The sequence below is a fragment of the Salmo salar genome, chromosome ssa26, assembly GCF_905237065.1.
Source record: "Salmo salar chromosome ssa26, Ssal_v3.1, whole genome shotgun sequence".
NCBI lineage: Eukaryota > Metazoa > Chordata > Actinopteri > Salmoniformes > Salmonidae > Salmo > Salmo salar.
In genome coordinates, this window is record NC_059467.1 from 49,623,909 (window position 1) to 49,638,357 (window position 14,449).

Genomic DNA, 14,449 nt, shown 5'->3' on the forward strand with positions numbered 1-14,449 from the left:
AGTTACTACAACACAGGACAACACAGGACCAGTTACTACAACACAATACCAGTTACTACAACACAGGACAACACAGGACAACACAGGACCAGTTACTACAACACAGGACCAGTTACTACAACACAGGACCAGTTACTACAACACAGGACAACACAGGACCAGTTACTACAACACAGGACAACACAGGACCACACAGGACCAGTTACTACAACACAGGGCAACACAGGACCAGTTACTATAACACAGGACCAGTTACTACAACACAGGACAACACAGGGCCAGTTACTACAACACAGGACAACACAGGACCAGTTACTACAACACAGGACAACACAAGACCAGTTACTACAACACAGGACAACACAGGACCAGTTACTACAACACAGGACAACACAGGACCAGTTACTACAACACAGGACAACACAGGACCAGTTACTACAACACAGGACAACACAGGACCAGTTACTACAACACAGGACCAGTTACTACAACACAGGACCAGTTACTACAACACAGGACAACACAGGACCAGTTACTACAACACAGGACAACACAGGACCAGTTACTACAACACAATACCAGTTACTACAACACAGGACAACACAGGACAACACAGGACCAGTTACTACAACACAGGACCAGTTACTACAACACAGGACCAGTTACTACAACACAGGACAACACAGGACCAGTTACTACAACACAGGACAACACAAGACCAGTTACTACAACACAGGACAACACAGGACCAGTTACTACAACACAGGACAACACAGGACCAGTTACTACAACACAGGACAACACAATACCAGTTACTACAACACAGGACCAGTTACTACAACACAGGACCAGTTACTACAACACAGGACAACACAGGACCAGTTACTACAACACAGGACCAGTTACTACAACACAGGACAACACAGGACCAGTTACTATAACTGGATTAAAGGGTCTGCATTTATAAAGTAGCCTGGTCCCAGATCTGTTTGTACAGTCTTGCCAACTCCTATGGTTATTACCATGTCAAATATATCTGGAACCAGACATTGCAACAGGAAGTTACTTGCAGACAGTATCAATAGAACAATGAGACAGATATTTCACTGCATGTATAAATGTGAAGCAGCTGCTTGGCGTTTCCACTCACTATGGTAGTGACAGGAAGACCACTGGCTGGCAGTGGGAGAAGATGGAACAAGATGGATTTTGGCAGACATTCTGCTCATTTTCTCATCGATTAAACATTTGATGTCAATACAGTTCTGTTCCCAAAACTAAAATCTGTTATGAACAGAGTGGACTAAGTTTTGTAGACTTTACCCTTTGCAAAAGTATTTTTTAAATGGCGTTGTTTAGAAGGACTGAAAGGCAAATTGAGTTATAGCACAAATGCACTTTACAGAGGAGGTGTGCGCTAAAGGAAATAATTATGCAGATTCATGCTAGAATGAGCCAATAGAATCTCCCTATCTCGTGATTGGCTCTGCCCACCTCCTTGCTTGTTCTGCCCACTATGACTCATTTGTTCCCATTGGAAACGACAGGCTGTGGTCTATCTTGGTTTAGTTGTAAAAATCTTTGATAGTATTGTCAGTTGGACTAAAGGGAACTGTATGTAAACATATAAAAACACCTTGTGATAAGTACTTATTTTAACATCCTGGTTACAGTCACACAGTGAGAAACATAATGTGAATAACAGAAGTTGTGTTTCTTACTATGACCAGACTGTCACGTTCTGACCAGTAAAAGGGGTTATTGGTTATTGTAGTTTGGTCAGGACGTGGCAGGGGGTATTTGTTTTTGTGGTTCGGGGGTTATGTGTATGTAAAGGGGTGTTGTATTTATGTGTTCCGGGGTTTTTGGTGTATGTTGTGTATTTCTGTGTTGGCCTGGTGTGGCTCTCAATCAGGAACAGCTGTACATCGTTGTTTCTGATTGAGAGTCATACTTAGGGAGCTTGTTTTCACTTGTCTCGTTGTGGGTAGTTGTTTTTTTGCATTGCTGTTGTTTAGCCTGCGAAACTGTCTTACTGTCGTTGTTTGTTTATTGTTTTTTCGTGTTCACTTTATAAATAAAATATAATGAGCACGCAACCCGCTGCGCCTTGGTCTAATCCATTCGACAGCCGTTACACAGACACACAGTACCAGAGATCATTGCTACTGGAAATGTAATATAAGTGAAAACATCAACACTCCACACAACCAGGGAGAGATTATATCAACAAAACAGTCTTCTGTGTATTGACAAATGAAAGAATTTCTTGAATCGTTGACTAGCAGAATTCCAAGATCAAACCCGCTATGCCTCCCAAGCCACAGCCAGTGTTTTTATCCCCAAGGCATCGTCTGTCGATGTTGTTGATGTTGTGGTGAACCATCCCTGTGCAAAACAGTTCATTTAACTTGTATTTAACCAGGATACCATCCCTCCCTTTAGGTTAAAAAAAATACTATTTTACAAGAGACAACTGAAAATGAGTTCCCTGAAAGATTTAAGTTGCAAATGTTCCAGATTCCTCCCTCCCGTTTGTAAAGTGTAAAACAGTCAGTAAACAGTCAGTCGTACCTGTCCAGTGGAGGTTAGGGCCAGGGAGGACTGGCTTCCAGCACACACTTTCCTTATGAACATCCCCTGCAAGGCCTCCACTACTTTGGGTTTATAGACACGGTTTGTGTCTCCATGTCCCAGTTTCCCTGCAGGACAGACAAATGACACATTTAGAGACATTTACAGATATATTACCAATCATATTATTGATGTAAAACCCATTCTTCAATATGAAGACAGAATTACACAATACATTATATTTATTGATTTATATTAGCTTTTATATTTCCATATATATGTCGACATTTAGAGATATATTGATAGTTTAAACATAATGACGTTAATATAAAAACAGCCGATGGATTCCAGTCTTGCGTCCGGAGCCTCGACCCACCATTGTCTCCCCCTCCGAAGGACCACACGGTGCGGCCATCTTTTGACAAAGCTATGGTGTGAGAACTCCCACAAGACACCTCTCCTACGTTGCTGATGTCTTTAACCAGAGTAGGAATGTTTCTGCTGTTGCTGTCTCCGTGACCTGCACAGCAAAACACAGAGAGGAGAGATATGTCAAGACACCATACAGTGGAGAAATATATTATCAACCAGACAGAGGAGAAATATATTATAATAATGTTCAGTGTTAATAATGTTCAGTGTTAATAATGTTCAGAGTGTTAATAATGTTCAGAGTGTTAATAATGTTCAGAGTGTTAATAATGTTCAGTGTTAAATGTTCAGTGTGAATCATGTTCAGAGTGTTAATCATGTTCAGAGTGCTGATAATGTTCAGAGTGCTGATAATGTTCAGAGTGTTGATAATGTTCAGAGTGTTGATAATGTTCAGAGTGCTGATAATGTTCAGAGTGCTCATTATGTTCAGAGTGCTGATCATGTTCAGTGTTAATAATGTTCAGTGTTAAATGTTCAGAGTGTTAATAATGTTTAGAGTGTTAATAATGTTCAGAGTGTTCAGTGTTAATAATGTTCAGAGTGTTCAGTGTTAATAATGTTGAGTGTTAAATGTTGAGCGTTAAATGTTGAGCGTTAAATGTTGAGCGTTAAATGTTGAGCGCTAATAATGTTCAGTGTTAATAATGTTCAGAGTGTTCAGTGTGAATAATGTTCAGAGTGTGAATAATGTTCAGAGTGTGAATAATGTTCAGAGTGCTGATAATGTTCAGAGTGCTGATAATGTTCAGAGTGCTGATAATGTTCAGAGTGCTGATAATGTTCAGAGTGCTGATTATGTTCAGAGTGCTGATCATGTTCAGAGTGTTAATAATGTTCAGTGTTAAATGTTCAGAGTGTTAATAATGTTCAGAGTGTTAATAATGTTCAGAGTGTTCAGTGTTAATAATGTTCAGAGTGTTCAGTGTTAATAATGTTGAGCGTTAAATGTTGAGTGTTAAATGTTGAGCGTTAAATGTTGAGCGTTAAATGTTGAGCGTTAAATGTTGAGCGTTAATAATGTTCAGTGTTAATAATGTTCAGAGTGTTCAGTGTGAATAATGTTCAGAGTGTGAATAATGTTCAGAGTGTGAATAATGTTCAGAGTGCTGATAATGTTCAGAGTGCTGATAATGTTCAGTGTTAATAATGTTCAGTGTGTTAATAATGTTCAGTGTGTTAATAATGTTCAGTGTGTTAATAATGTTCAGAGTGCTGATAATGTTCAGAGTGCTGATCATGTTCAGAGTGCTGATAATGTTCAGAGTGTTAATAATGTTCAGACAGAGTGTTAATAATGTTCAGACAGAGTGTTAATAATGTTCAGAGTGTTCAGTGTTAATAATGTTCAGAGTGTTAATAATGTTCAGAGTGTTAATAATGTTCAGTGTTAATAATGTACAGAGTGTTCAGTGGTAATAATGTTCAGTGTGTTAATAATGTTCAGAGTGCTGATAATGTTCAGAGTGCTGATAATGTTCAGAGTGCTGATAATGTTCAGAGTGCTGATCATGTTCAGAGTGTTGATAATGTTCAGACAGAGTGTTGATAATGTTCAGACAGAGTGTTGATAATGTTCAGACAGAGTGTTAATAATGTTCAGAGTGCTGATAATGTTCAAAGTGCTGATAATGTTCAGAGTGCTGATAATGTTCAGAGTGTTGATAATGTTCAGAGTGCTGATAATGTTCAGTGCTGATAATGTTCAGAGTGCTGATAATGTTCAGAGTGCTGATAATGTTCAGAGTGCTATTAGCACTATTAAAGTGATATTATAGTGATATTTACCTAATCTCCCGAAGTCTCCTTCACCCCATGTGTAGAGCTCTCCATCCTCACTGACCGCTGCACTGTGTCGGTAGCCCGCAGATACACACACCACCACCTGCCCCAACAACATTCAGGATTCAGGATGGAGACATGAGGACAAATGGAGCACACTAAAACACACCTGTTTAATGAAATCACACATTATTATACCATGGCATTGTTGAAAACCCGTTTCTGATTGGCTTGGAAGGGCTTTTGGAGAGCATGTATTATTTCCCTATAAACGCTGGGATAATTAAATGACTATAATGATTAAATGACTATAGTTCATTCTTACATGTTCCAGCTGCTTTTGAAAGCAAAAGTGGAATTATTGGCAGTGTTGAATTATATTTTCATAATAACAAAACTAGGACTGATGGTTTGGTTAGCTAAGCTAGCGAGTCTGTTTGTTTGGTTGCCGTGGTAACTACTGTAAAATTGCCCACTGCTTCAGTGTATGATAAACACATTTCTACCTGTAAACGTGTTAAATTACAGCCTTGGTTATAAAAGGGATGTAACCAACGAGGGGCTCTAATGTGTTCTCTGGAAGATAATGTGACTCCATGGACTAACGTGGAACCCACCTTCCCACGTCGTTCATGATTTCCTATAGAGCACATAGTCCCTCGTGGATTACAGCCCTTACATAACCCTCAACACATCTCTATTGGTAAAGCAACACTATGTTTTCACTGAGTTATCGCTAACAAGTCATCACAAACAACAGTTGTTTACTGTGGTGGTCTGGGGGCTGTGGTGGTCTGTGGGGGGCTGTGGTGGTCTGGGGGCTGTGGTGGTCTGTGGTGGTCTGGGGGCTGTGGTGGTCTGGGGGCTGTGGTGGTCTGGGGGCTGTGGTGGTCTGTGGTGGTCTAGGGGCTGTGGTGGTCTGTGGTGGTCTGGGGCTGTGGTGGTCTAGGGGATGTGGTGGTCTGTGGTGGTCTGGGGGCTGTGGTGGGCTGTGGTGGTCTGGGGGCTGTGGTGGTCTAGGGGCTGTGGTGGTCTAGGGGCTGTGGTGGTCTAGGGGCTGTGGTGGTCTGGGGGCTGTGGTGGGCTGTGGTGGTCTAGGGGCTGTGGTGGTCTAGTCCTACCTTTCCCTGCAGAGGTCCCTGGATGAGTTTGGGGTACTTCTGTGTGGAGCTGTTCCCATGCCCCAACTTTCCGTAGTCCCCGTCTCCCCAACTGAACACCTCTCCCTCCGTGGTGAAGGCCAGTGTGTGTCCGTCCGAACCCTTCGAAGACGTCACCTTTTTGATGGCACGGTGAGGTTCAAAGGTCAGCTTCTTGAGAGTTGATTGGTTGTTGGAGTCTCCCAGACCCAATCTGCCGTAGCTGCCTTTACCACAGGCTCTGACAGAGCCGTCTGAAGAGATGACGAAGGTGCAATATTGGCCTGCCTCAATCTGACACAGACAGACAAGCACAGGGTTTAGGATTCACACTTGTCAATAGGCATTTCCTAATAATCTGTGAAGATTTCTGATCCAGTCAGGGACACTTATCTCTTTTAAACATCACTTTTATGACCAGGTGCTCAAACAGTTTCTGGGGATCACAGTTTTCCTTAACCCTGGGATTACAATAACTGGCTTATGGGGATCACAGTTTTCCTTAACCCTGGGATAACAATAACTGGCTTATGGGGATCACAGTTTTCCTTAACCCTGGCATAACAATATAAAATAAGTCATTTTTAAACATTGATTATTAACGCAGCCTAACTTTTGATTGGAGTGTTCAGGGAATCACAGTTTTCCTTAACCATGGAACTATAGGACAACAATAACTGATTGGAGTGTCACTTTTTACCCCAGGAATGTTTTAACTAAAGTCCCCTTGGACTGGGTGCTGGGTTCTAGGGGTTAAAGGTCATTCTGATGGACAAGGGTTCTTCTATTGTTTCTTAATCCTGGTCCTGGGGACCCAAAAGATGCACTTCATAGTTTAAAGCACTAAACACCTGATTTCACTAATCAACCCAGCATTAACCCTTTGATTAGTGGAATTGGGTGTGTAGTCTTAGGGCAGAACATGTAAATGTTCACCCCTTTGGGTCCCAGGACCAGCATTAAGGAACACAGGTTTAAGACATTCAACATAGGCTTAGACGGTATACCGATAGTACAGTATAACTAGCTAGCCATTTCACACCGATTATACTTGGACAGTATACCGATAGTACAGTATAACCTCTTCACTATAGGGGGCAGTATTTTCACGGCCGGATGAAAAAACTTATCCGATTTAAACTGGTCACTACTCTTGCCCAGAAACGAGAATATGCATATTATTAGTAGATTTGGATAGAAAACACTCTGAAGTTTCTAACACTGTTTGAATGTTGTCTGTGAGTATAACAGAACTCATATGGCAGGCAAAAACCTGAGAAGATTCCAAGCAGGAAGTGGCCTGTCTGCGAATGTAGTCCTTCTGTTGCATCTCTATCGAAATTACAGTATCTGTGCTGTTACGTGACACTTTCTAAGGCTTCCATTGGCTCTCTAAAGCCTTCAGAAACCGGATTGAGGAGTCTCTTGTCTCTGGGCAGAGTATGGTAGCACAGTTTGTCAGTGGACTGCCTGGTGACAGAGAGATTGGAGATGCGCGTTCACGAGACCTCGACATTTTTTCTCTTCCTTTTTGAATGAATACAGCATTGTCCGGTTGGAATATTATCGCTATTTTACGAGAAAAATAGCATAAAAATTGATTTTAAACAGCGTTTGACATGCTTCTAAGTACGGTAAAGGAACATTTTGAATTTTTTTGTCTCTAAATGCGCTCGCGCGTTACCCTTTGGATAGTGACCTGAACGCACGAACAAAACGGAGGTATTTGGACATAACTATGGATTATTTGGAACAGAAATAACATTTGTTGTGGAAGTAGCAGTCCTGGGAGTGCATTCTGACGAAGAACAGCAAAGGTAATCCAATTTTTCTAATAGTAATTCTGAGTTTAGTGAGCCCCGAAGTTGGCGGGTGTCTGAATAGCTAGCCTGTGATGGCTGAGCTATGTACTCAGAATATTGCAAAATGTGCTTTCGCCGAAAAGCTATTTTAAAATCTGACATAGCGATTGCATAAAGGAGTTCTGTATCTATAATTCTTAAAATAATTGTTATGTATTTTGTCAACGTTTATCATGAGTAATTTAGTAAATTCACCAGAAGTTTTGGGTGTGAATGCTAGTTTTGAACATCACATTTCTGTGTAATATTTGTTTTGTGCGTGCAGCAAACTGTGAGTAGCATTTTCGCGTAACTTTATAAGCCAGGATGTCTGTCCTGAAAATTGTCTATGTCAGATACTGTTTAAAATGTTCGCAATGCGCTCGTTAGCATTTGGTTAACATTATCTATGAGATTTTAAATGTACTTGTTAGCATTGCTAATCTTCGGATTACAGAAGCTCAGTGGTGTTTGAAAATTGTGCCCATTGTGTTCATTGCCGGTATTACCGAATATCCCCGTATGGCACAAGGTCGGCTTGAAGGTATGACAATCCGAATACCGCCAAAGCTTAATTTAATATTTCAATAACCGACCATGATTGGGAAACAGAAGATGGGAAGCACCTCAACTTTTTAATTCATGAAAGCCACTCTTCATGCTCCAGTGAGTTCTGTCTCCTCTCAGAACTAGGCTACACTAGCTAACTTCTCAAGAGACTTAATACTGAGGGGAATCAGCTTTCCTTATAAACCAGTGGTTGTCAAACCTCTGGGCTCCCTCCGAGCCCTTCCATGTATTTTAACTAATTCAGAGCTAACCCAACTGATTCAACTAATCATCAAGTTCTTGATTAGATGAATCAGGTGAGCTAATTCAGGGCCAAATCAAAATTGCGAAACGTCTGGAGGTCCACCGAGAAGAGCTTTGAGAACCACTGGCTTTAAAAAAAGACAAAACAGGAAATGACACACACACACCTTTGGAGACCTGTGGTCTCTTACCGTCTGTGCATCGGCGAAGCTGGGTGCCATCTTGGGCTGGAGGATCTTCTCCTGTGTTCCCTCCACCAGCTGGTGGGAGCTGTTGCTGCCCCAGACATAGACCTCACACGTCTCTGACACCATGGGAGCCTCGCCGGTCTGGAGGCTGTCTGGACTGGCACAGGTACGGGAGTAGTCTGATGCCATCCTGCACACCTGGGAGGAAATAGTGCTTTACTTGAGAAGGCTACCTACTTACATGTAAACGATGACTTCAGAACCCATACATATTGCATTCATAAGCAGTATAAAATGAAGGTAAATTGACCTGTAAAATGGTATTTGAATGGATATTTTACCTCTTCGAACAGACAGAGAGCTGCTTCATACAAAGAGCACAGCCCGTCTGATGTCCGTGTTGGTTCCCTCCACTGACTCCTGTCTGCTGACGAGCCCTGGGTGAGAGTCAGGTTAGTTACAGCTACATATACTGCATACACAGCCATACTACATACACAGCCATACTGCATACACAGCCATACTACATACATATACTACATACACAGCCATACTGCATACACAGCCATACTACATACACATACTACATACACAGCCATACTGCATACACAGCCATACTACATACATATACTACATACACAGCCATACTGCATACACAGCCATACTACATACACATACTACATACACAGCCATACTACATACACATACTACATACACAGCCATACTGCATACACAGCCATACTACATACACATACTACATACACAGCCATACTACATACACATACTACATACACAGCCATACTACATACACATACTACATACACAGCCATACTACATACACATACTACATACACAGCCATACTACATACACATACTACATACACAGCCATACTACATACTACATACATATACTGCATACACAGCCATACTACATACACATACTACATACACAGCCATACTACATACACATACTACATACACAGCCATACTACATACACATACTACATACACATACTACATACACATACACAGCCATACTACATACACAGCCATACTACATACACATACTACATACACAGCCATACTACATACACATACTACATACACAGCCATACTACATACTACATACTCCATACACAGCCATACTACATACTACATACACATACACAGCCATACTACATACACAGCCATACTACATACACATACTACATACACAGCCATACTACATACACATACTACATACACAGCCATACTACATACTACATACACATACTACATACACAGCCATACTACATACACATACTACATACACAGCCATACTACATACACATACTACATACACAGCCATACTACATACTACATACACATACTACATACACAGCCATACTACATACACATACACATACTACATACACAGCCATACTACATACACATACACATACTACATACACAGCCATACTACATACTACATACACATACTACATACACAGCCATACTACATACACATACTCCATACACAGCCATACTACACGGCATATACTAAATGGGACCATACAGAATGACTTGGAACATAATCAATCATGAACAATGAATAAGGAGCGCTGAAGAAGCAGCAGGAGAAATATATGCCATCTGGTAATACAAAGAGCACAATGGACCTACAGAACACAATGTAAGTATGCAACAAATCATGAACAATAAATCATGAGCAATAAATCATGAAGAATAAAGTGTGTCTAGGGAGTTTTTCCTAGCCACCGTGATTCTACATCTGCACTGCTTGCTGTCTGGGGTTTTAGGCTGGGTTTCTGTACAGCACTTTGTGGCATCAGCTGATGTAAAAAGGGCTTTGTAAATAAATTGATTGATTGTTTAAAGGACGCTTACCAGGGAACGTCTCATCTGCATGAGGATGTTCATGAAGCAGTCGTATCCAATCAGCCCTTCCTGGTTCAGCAGACACACCTTCATCTTGTCCTTCTCCATGGTGCTGACCACGGCGGACGCCACCAGGGCCATCTCCACCCACTCCAGCAGGTACCTCAGGGACCCCCTCTGGGCAGCCAGGCCCAGCAACAGCTCCGACGCCAGCCTCCGACCCAAGATGTCCGCCCCAGAGTTTGGCATGGTCACTCCCTTGAGGAAGGTGGTGACCTGGGTCAGGCAGTCCAGACCCATAGGAGGGATCTTACTCTCGTTGGCCAGGGAGAGGGGCGGCAGGGAGGAGACCACGTCCATGGCCGTGTGGATGACATCGTTGCAGAGGTTGAGTCCTCCGGGGCCGGGCGGCGGCATCATCCAGCTCTGACGGAGCAAAGCGAACAGCAGACTGAGGCCCGTACGGACCCCCATCTCGATCAGAGCATCGGTGCTGGACCGCGGCCGCTCGCTGACAGAATGCAGGTCGGACGATCCGGAGTTGTTCTCGGGCGAGTGCTGCTGCTGCTTGACCTTGCCCTTGTCGTGGTACTTGTTGGACAGAGCGTAGAAGATCCTCTGGAGGACCAGCAGGCGTTTGCGGAGAGCTGAGGCGAAGGGAGAGTCGGAACACACCATCTTGGCCAACGCCATCTGGCTGCTGAGGAGGGCATCTAGGTAGTGTTCCTGTTCATCGCTGGACAGGGACTCACGCTCAAAGTCTGGCAGCTGGGGTCCCTTCAGACACAGCACCTGAAGACACAGCATTGATATTAGACCTATGTTATGTGTGGTGTTGTGATTTTTTTTTAACATTTACATTTTAGTCATTTAGCAGACGCTCTTATCCAGAGCGACTTACAGTAGAGTGCATACATTTTTTTTTAAACACTGGTCCCCTGTGGGATTCGAACCCACAACCCTGGCGTTGCAAGCCTCATGCTCTACCAACTGAGCTACAGTTGGTATAGCTGTGATGTGTTGTACTATGTTAGCTATGTGATGTTTCACTGTGGGCCTCATTCAACTTTTATTCTGGTCCCAGATCTGTTTGTGCTCAGAACCAACAGATGTTGAGCATGACGGAGACTGACAAGGAGTTGGTATGATAGTATAAACCAACTGGCACTCAGGCTTGGTGATGACATAGAGCTTGTGACGCAAAAAAAAACTATTTTCTGCGCAATGCAGACAATAAAGTATTGGCTGTCTCGCAACATGGCCAACACAGAGAACAGAGTTCCATTTGGGACACAGTCTCAACGTGGCCAACACAGAGAACAGAGTTCCATTTGGGACACAGTCTCAACGTGGCCAACACAGAGAACAGAGTTCCATTTGGGACACAGTCTCAACGTGGCCAACACAGAGAACAGAGTTCCATTTGGGACACAGTCACAATGTGGCCAACACAGAGAACAGAGTTCCATTTGGGACACAGTCTCAACGTGGCCAACACAGAGAACAGAGTTCCATTTGGGACACAGTCTCAACGTGGCCAACACAGAGAACAGAGTTCCATTTGGGACACAGTCACAACGTGGCCAACACAGAGAACAGAGTTCCATTTGGGACACAGTCGCAACGTGGCCAACACAGAGAACAGAGTTCCATTTGGGACACAGTCACAACGTGGCCAACACAGAGAACAGGGTTCCATTTGGGACACAGTCTCAACGTGGCCAACACAGAGAACAGAGTTCCATTTGGGACACAGTCACAACGTGGCCAACACAGAGAACAGAGTTCCATTTGGGACACAGTCTCAACGTGGCCAACACAGAGAACAGAGTTCCATTTGGGACACAGTCACAACGTGGCCAACACAGAGAACAGAGTTCCATTTGGGACACAGTCACAACGTGGCCAACACAGAGAACAGGGTTCCATTTGGGACACAGTCTCAACGTGGCCAACACAGAGAACAGAGTTCCATTTGGGACACAGTCACAACGTGGCCAACACAGAGAACAGAGTTCCATTTGGGACACAGTCTCAACGTGGCCAACACAGAGAACAGAGTTCCATTTGGGACACAGTCACAACGTGGCCAACACAGAGAACAGAGTTCCATTTGGGACACAGTCTCAACGTGGCCAACACAGAGAACAGAGTTCCATTTGGGACACAGTCACAACGTGGCCAACACAGAGAACAGAGTTCCATTTGGGACACAGTCTCAACGTGGCCAACACAGTGAACAGAGTTCCATTTGGGACACAGTCACAACGTGGCCAACACAGAGAACAGAGTTCCATTTGGGACACAGTCACAACGTGGCCAACACAGAGAACAGAGTTCCATTTGGGACACAGTCACAACGTGGCCAACACAGAGAACAGAGTTCCATTTGGGACACAGTCACAACGTGGCCAACACAGAGAACAGGGTTCCATTTGGGACACAGTCGTAACATGGCCAACACAGAGAACAGAGTTCCATTTGGGACACAGTCACAACGTGGCCAACACAGAGAACAGAGTTCCATTTGGGACACAGTCGCAACGTGGCCAACACAGAGAACAGAGTTCCATTTGGGACACACACATTAACTCATCTCATTCTGCTCTCACCTGCTGGGGTAGGAGGACCACTTCCTTGTTGGTGAGCAGCTTGGAGTAGAGCACGGACACGCCCTCCCGCGTGGAGATGGACTCGCTGTCGTCCGTGATCCACGAGCCGTTCAGGTGCTCCAGCCATTTCAGCTTCACTGGAGGAATCATCAGGGCCATGATGGCATGTCACTCTGCTGCCATTAGTCCTGGGAGGACAGGGTGACAGATATTAACCAGGCCTAACCATTAGTCCTGGGAGGACAGGGCGACAGATATTAACCAGGCCTAACCATTAGTCCTGGGAGGACAGGGCGACAGATATTAACCAGGCCTAACCATTAGTCCTGGGAGGACAGGGTGACAGATATTAACCAGGCCTAACCATTAGTCCTGGGAGGACAGGGCGACAGATATTAACCAGGCCTAACCATTAGTCCTGGGAGGACAGGGCGACAGATATTAACCAGGCCTAACCATTAGTCCTGGGAGGACAGGGCGACAGATATTAACCAGGCCTAACCATTAGTCCTGGGAGGACAGGGTGACAGATATTAACCAGGCCTAACCATTAGTCCTGGGAGGACAGGGCGACAGATATTAACCAGGCCTAACCATTAGTCCTGGGAGGACAGGGCGACAGATATTAACCAGGCCTAACCATTAGTCCTGGGAGGACAGGGCGACAGATATTAACCAGGCCTAACCATTAGTCCTGGGAGGACAGGGCGACAGATATTAACCAGGCCTAACCATTAGTCCTGGGAGGACAGGGCGACAGATATTAACCAGGCCTAACCATTAGTCCTGGGAGGACAGGGTGACAGATATTAACGAGGCCTAACCATTAGTCCTGGGAGGACAGGGCGACAGATATTAACCAGGCCTAACCATTAGTCCTGGGAGGACAGGGTGACAGATATTAACCAGGCCTAACCATTAGTCCTGGGAGGACAGGGTGACAGATATTAACCAGGCCTAACCATTAGTCCTGGGAGGACAGGGCGACAGATATTAACGAGGCCTAACCATTAGTCCTGGGAGGACAGGGCGACAGATATTAACCAGGCCTAACCATTAGTCCTGGGAGGACAGGGCGACAGATATTAACCAGGCCTAACCATTAGTCCTGGGAGGACAGGGTGACAGATATTAACCAGGCCTAACCATTAGTCCTGGGAGGACAGGGCGACAGATATTAACCAGGCCTA

The 14,449-nt window shown here is 44.0% G+C and overlaps 1 protein-coding gene across 16 annotated transcripts in view; it reads right to left on the minus strand.

The window, feature by feature from the left end:
- LOC106595038 (probable E3 ubiquitin-protein ligase HERC1) overlaps positions 1 to 14,449 on the minus strand; it is a 290,635-nt gene that overhangs the window by 268,709 nt on the left and 7,477 nt on the right. For 14 of the 16 annotated variants that reach the window (XM_045708500.1, XM_045708508.1, XM_045708509.1 and 11 more), the window contains exons 2-9: positions 13,260 to 13,447; positions 10,657 to 11,439; positions 9,111 to 9,206; positions 8,749 to 8,967; positions 5,910 to 6,221; positions 4,795 to 4,891; positions 2,951 to 3,094; positions 2,575 to 2,702 (exon numbers count right to left, since the gene is read on the minus strand). In XM_045708500.1, the coding sequence (XP_045564456.1) occupies positions 2,575 to 2,702; positions 2,951 to 3,094; positions 4,795 to 4,891; positions 5,910 to 6,221; positions 8,749 to 8,967; positions 9,111 to 9,206; positions 10,657 to 11,439; positions 13,260 to 13,418 (1,938 nt within the window). In that variant the 5' untranslated portion in view covers positions 13,419 to 13,447. The remainder of the gene's footprint in view (positions 1 to 2,574; positions 2,703 to 2,950; positions 3,095 to 4,794; positions 4,892 to 5,909; positions 6,222 to 8,748; positions 8,968 to 9,110; positions 9,207 to 10,656; positions 11,440 to 13,259; positions 13,448 to 14,449) is intronic. The other 2 variants (XM_045708507.1, XM_045708515.1) reach the window with 1 other exon arrangement.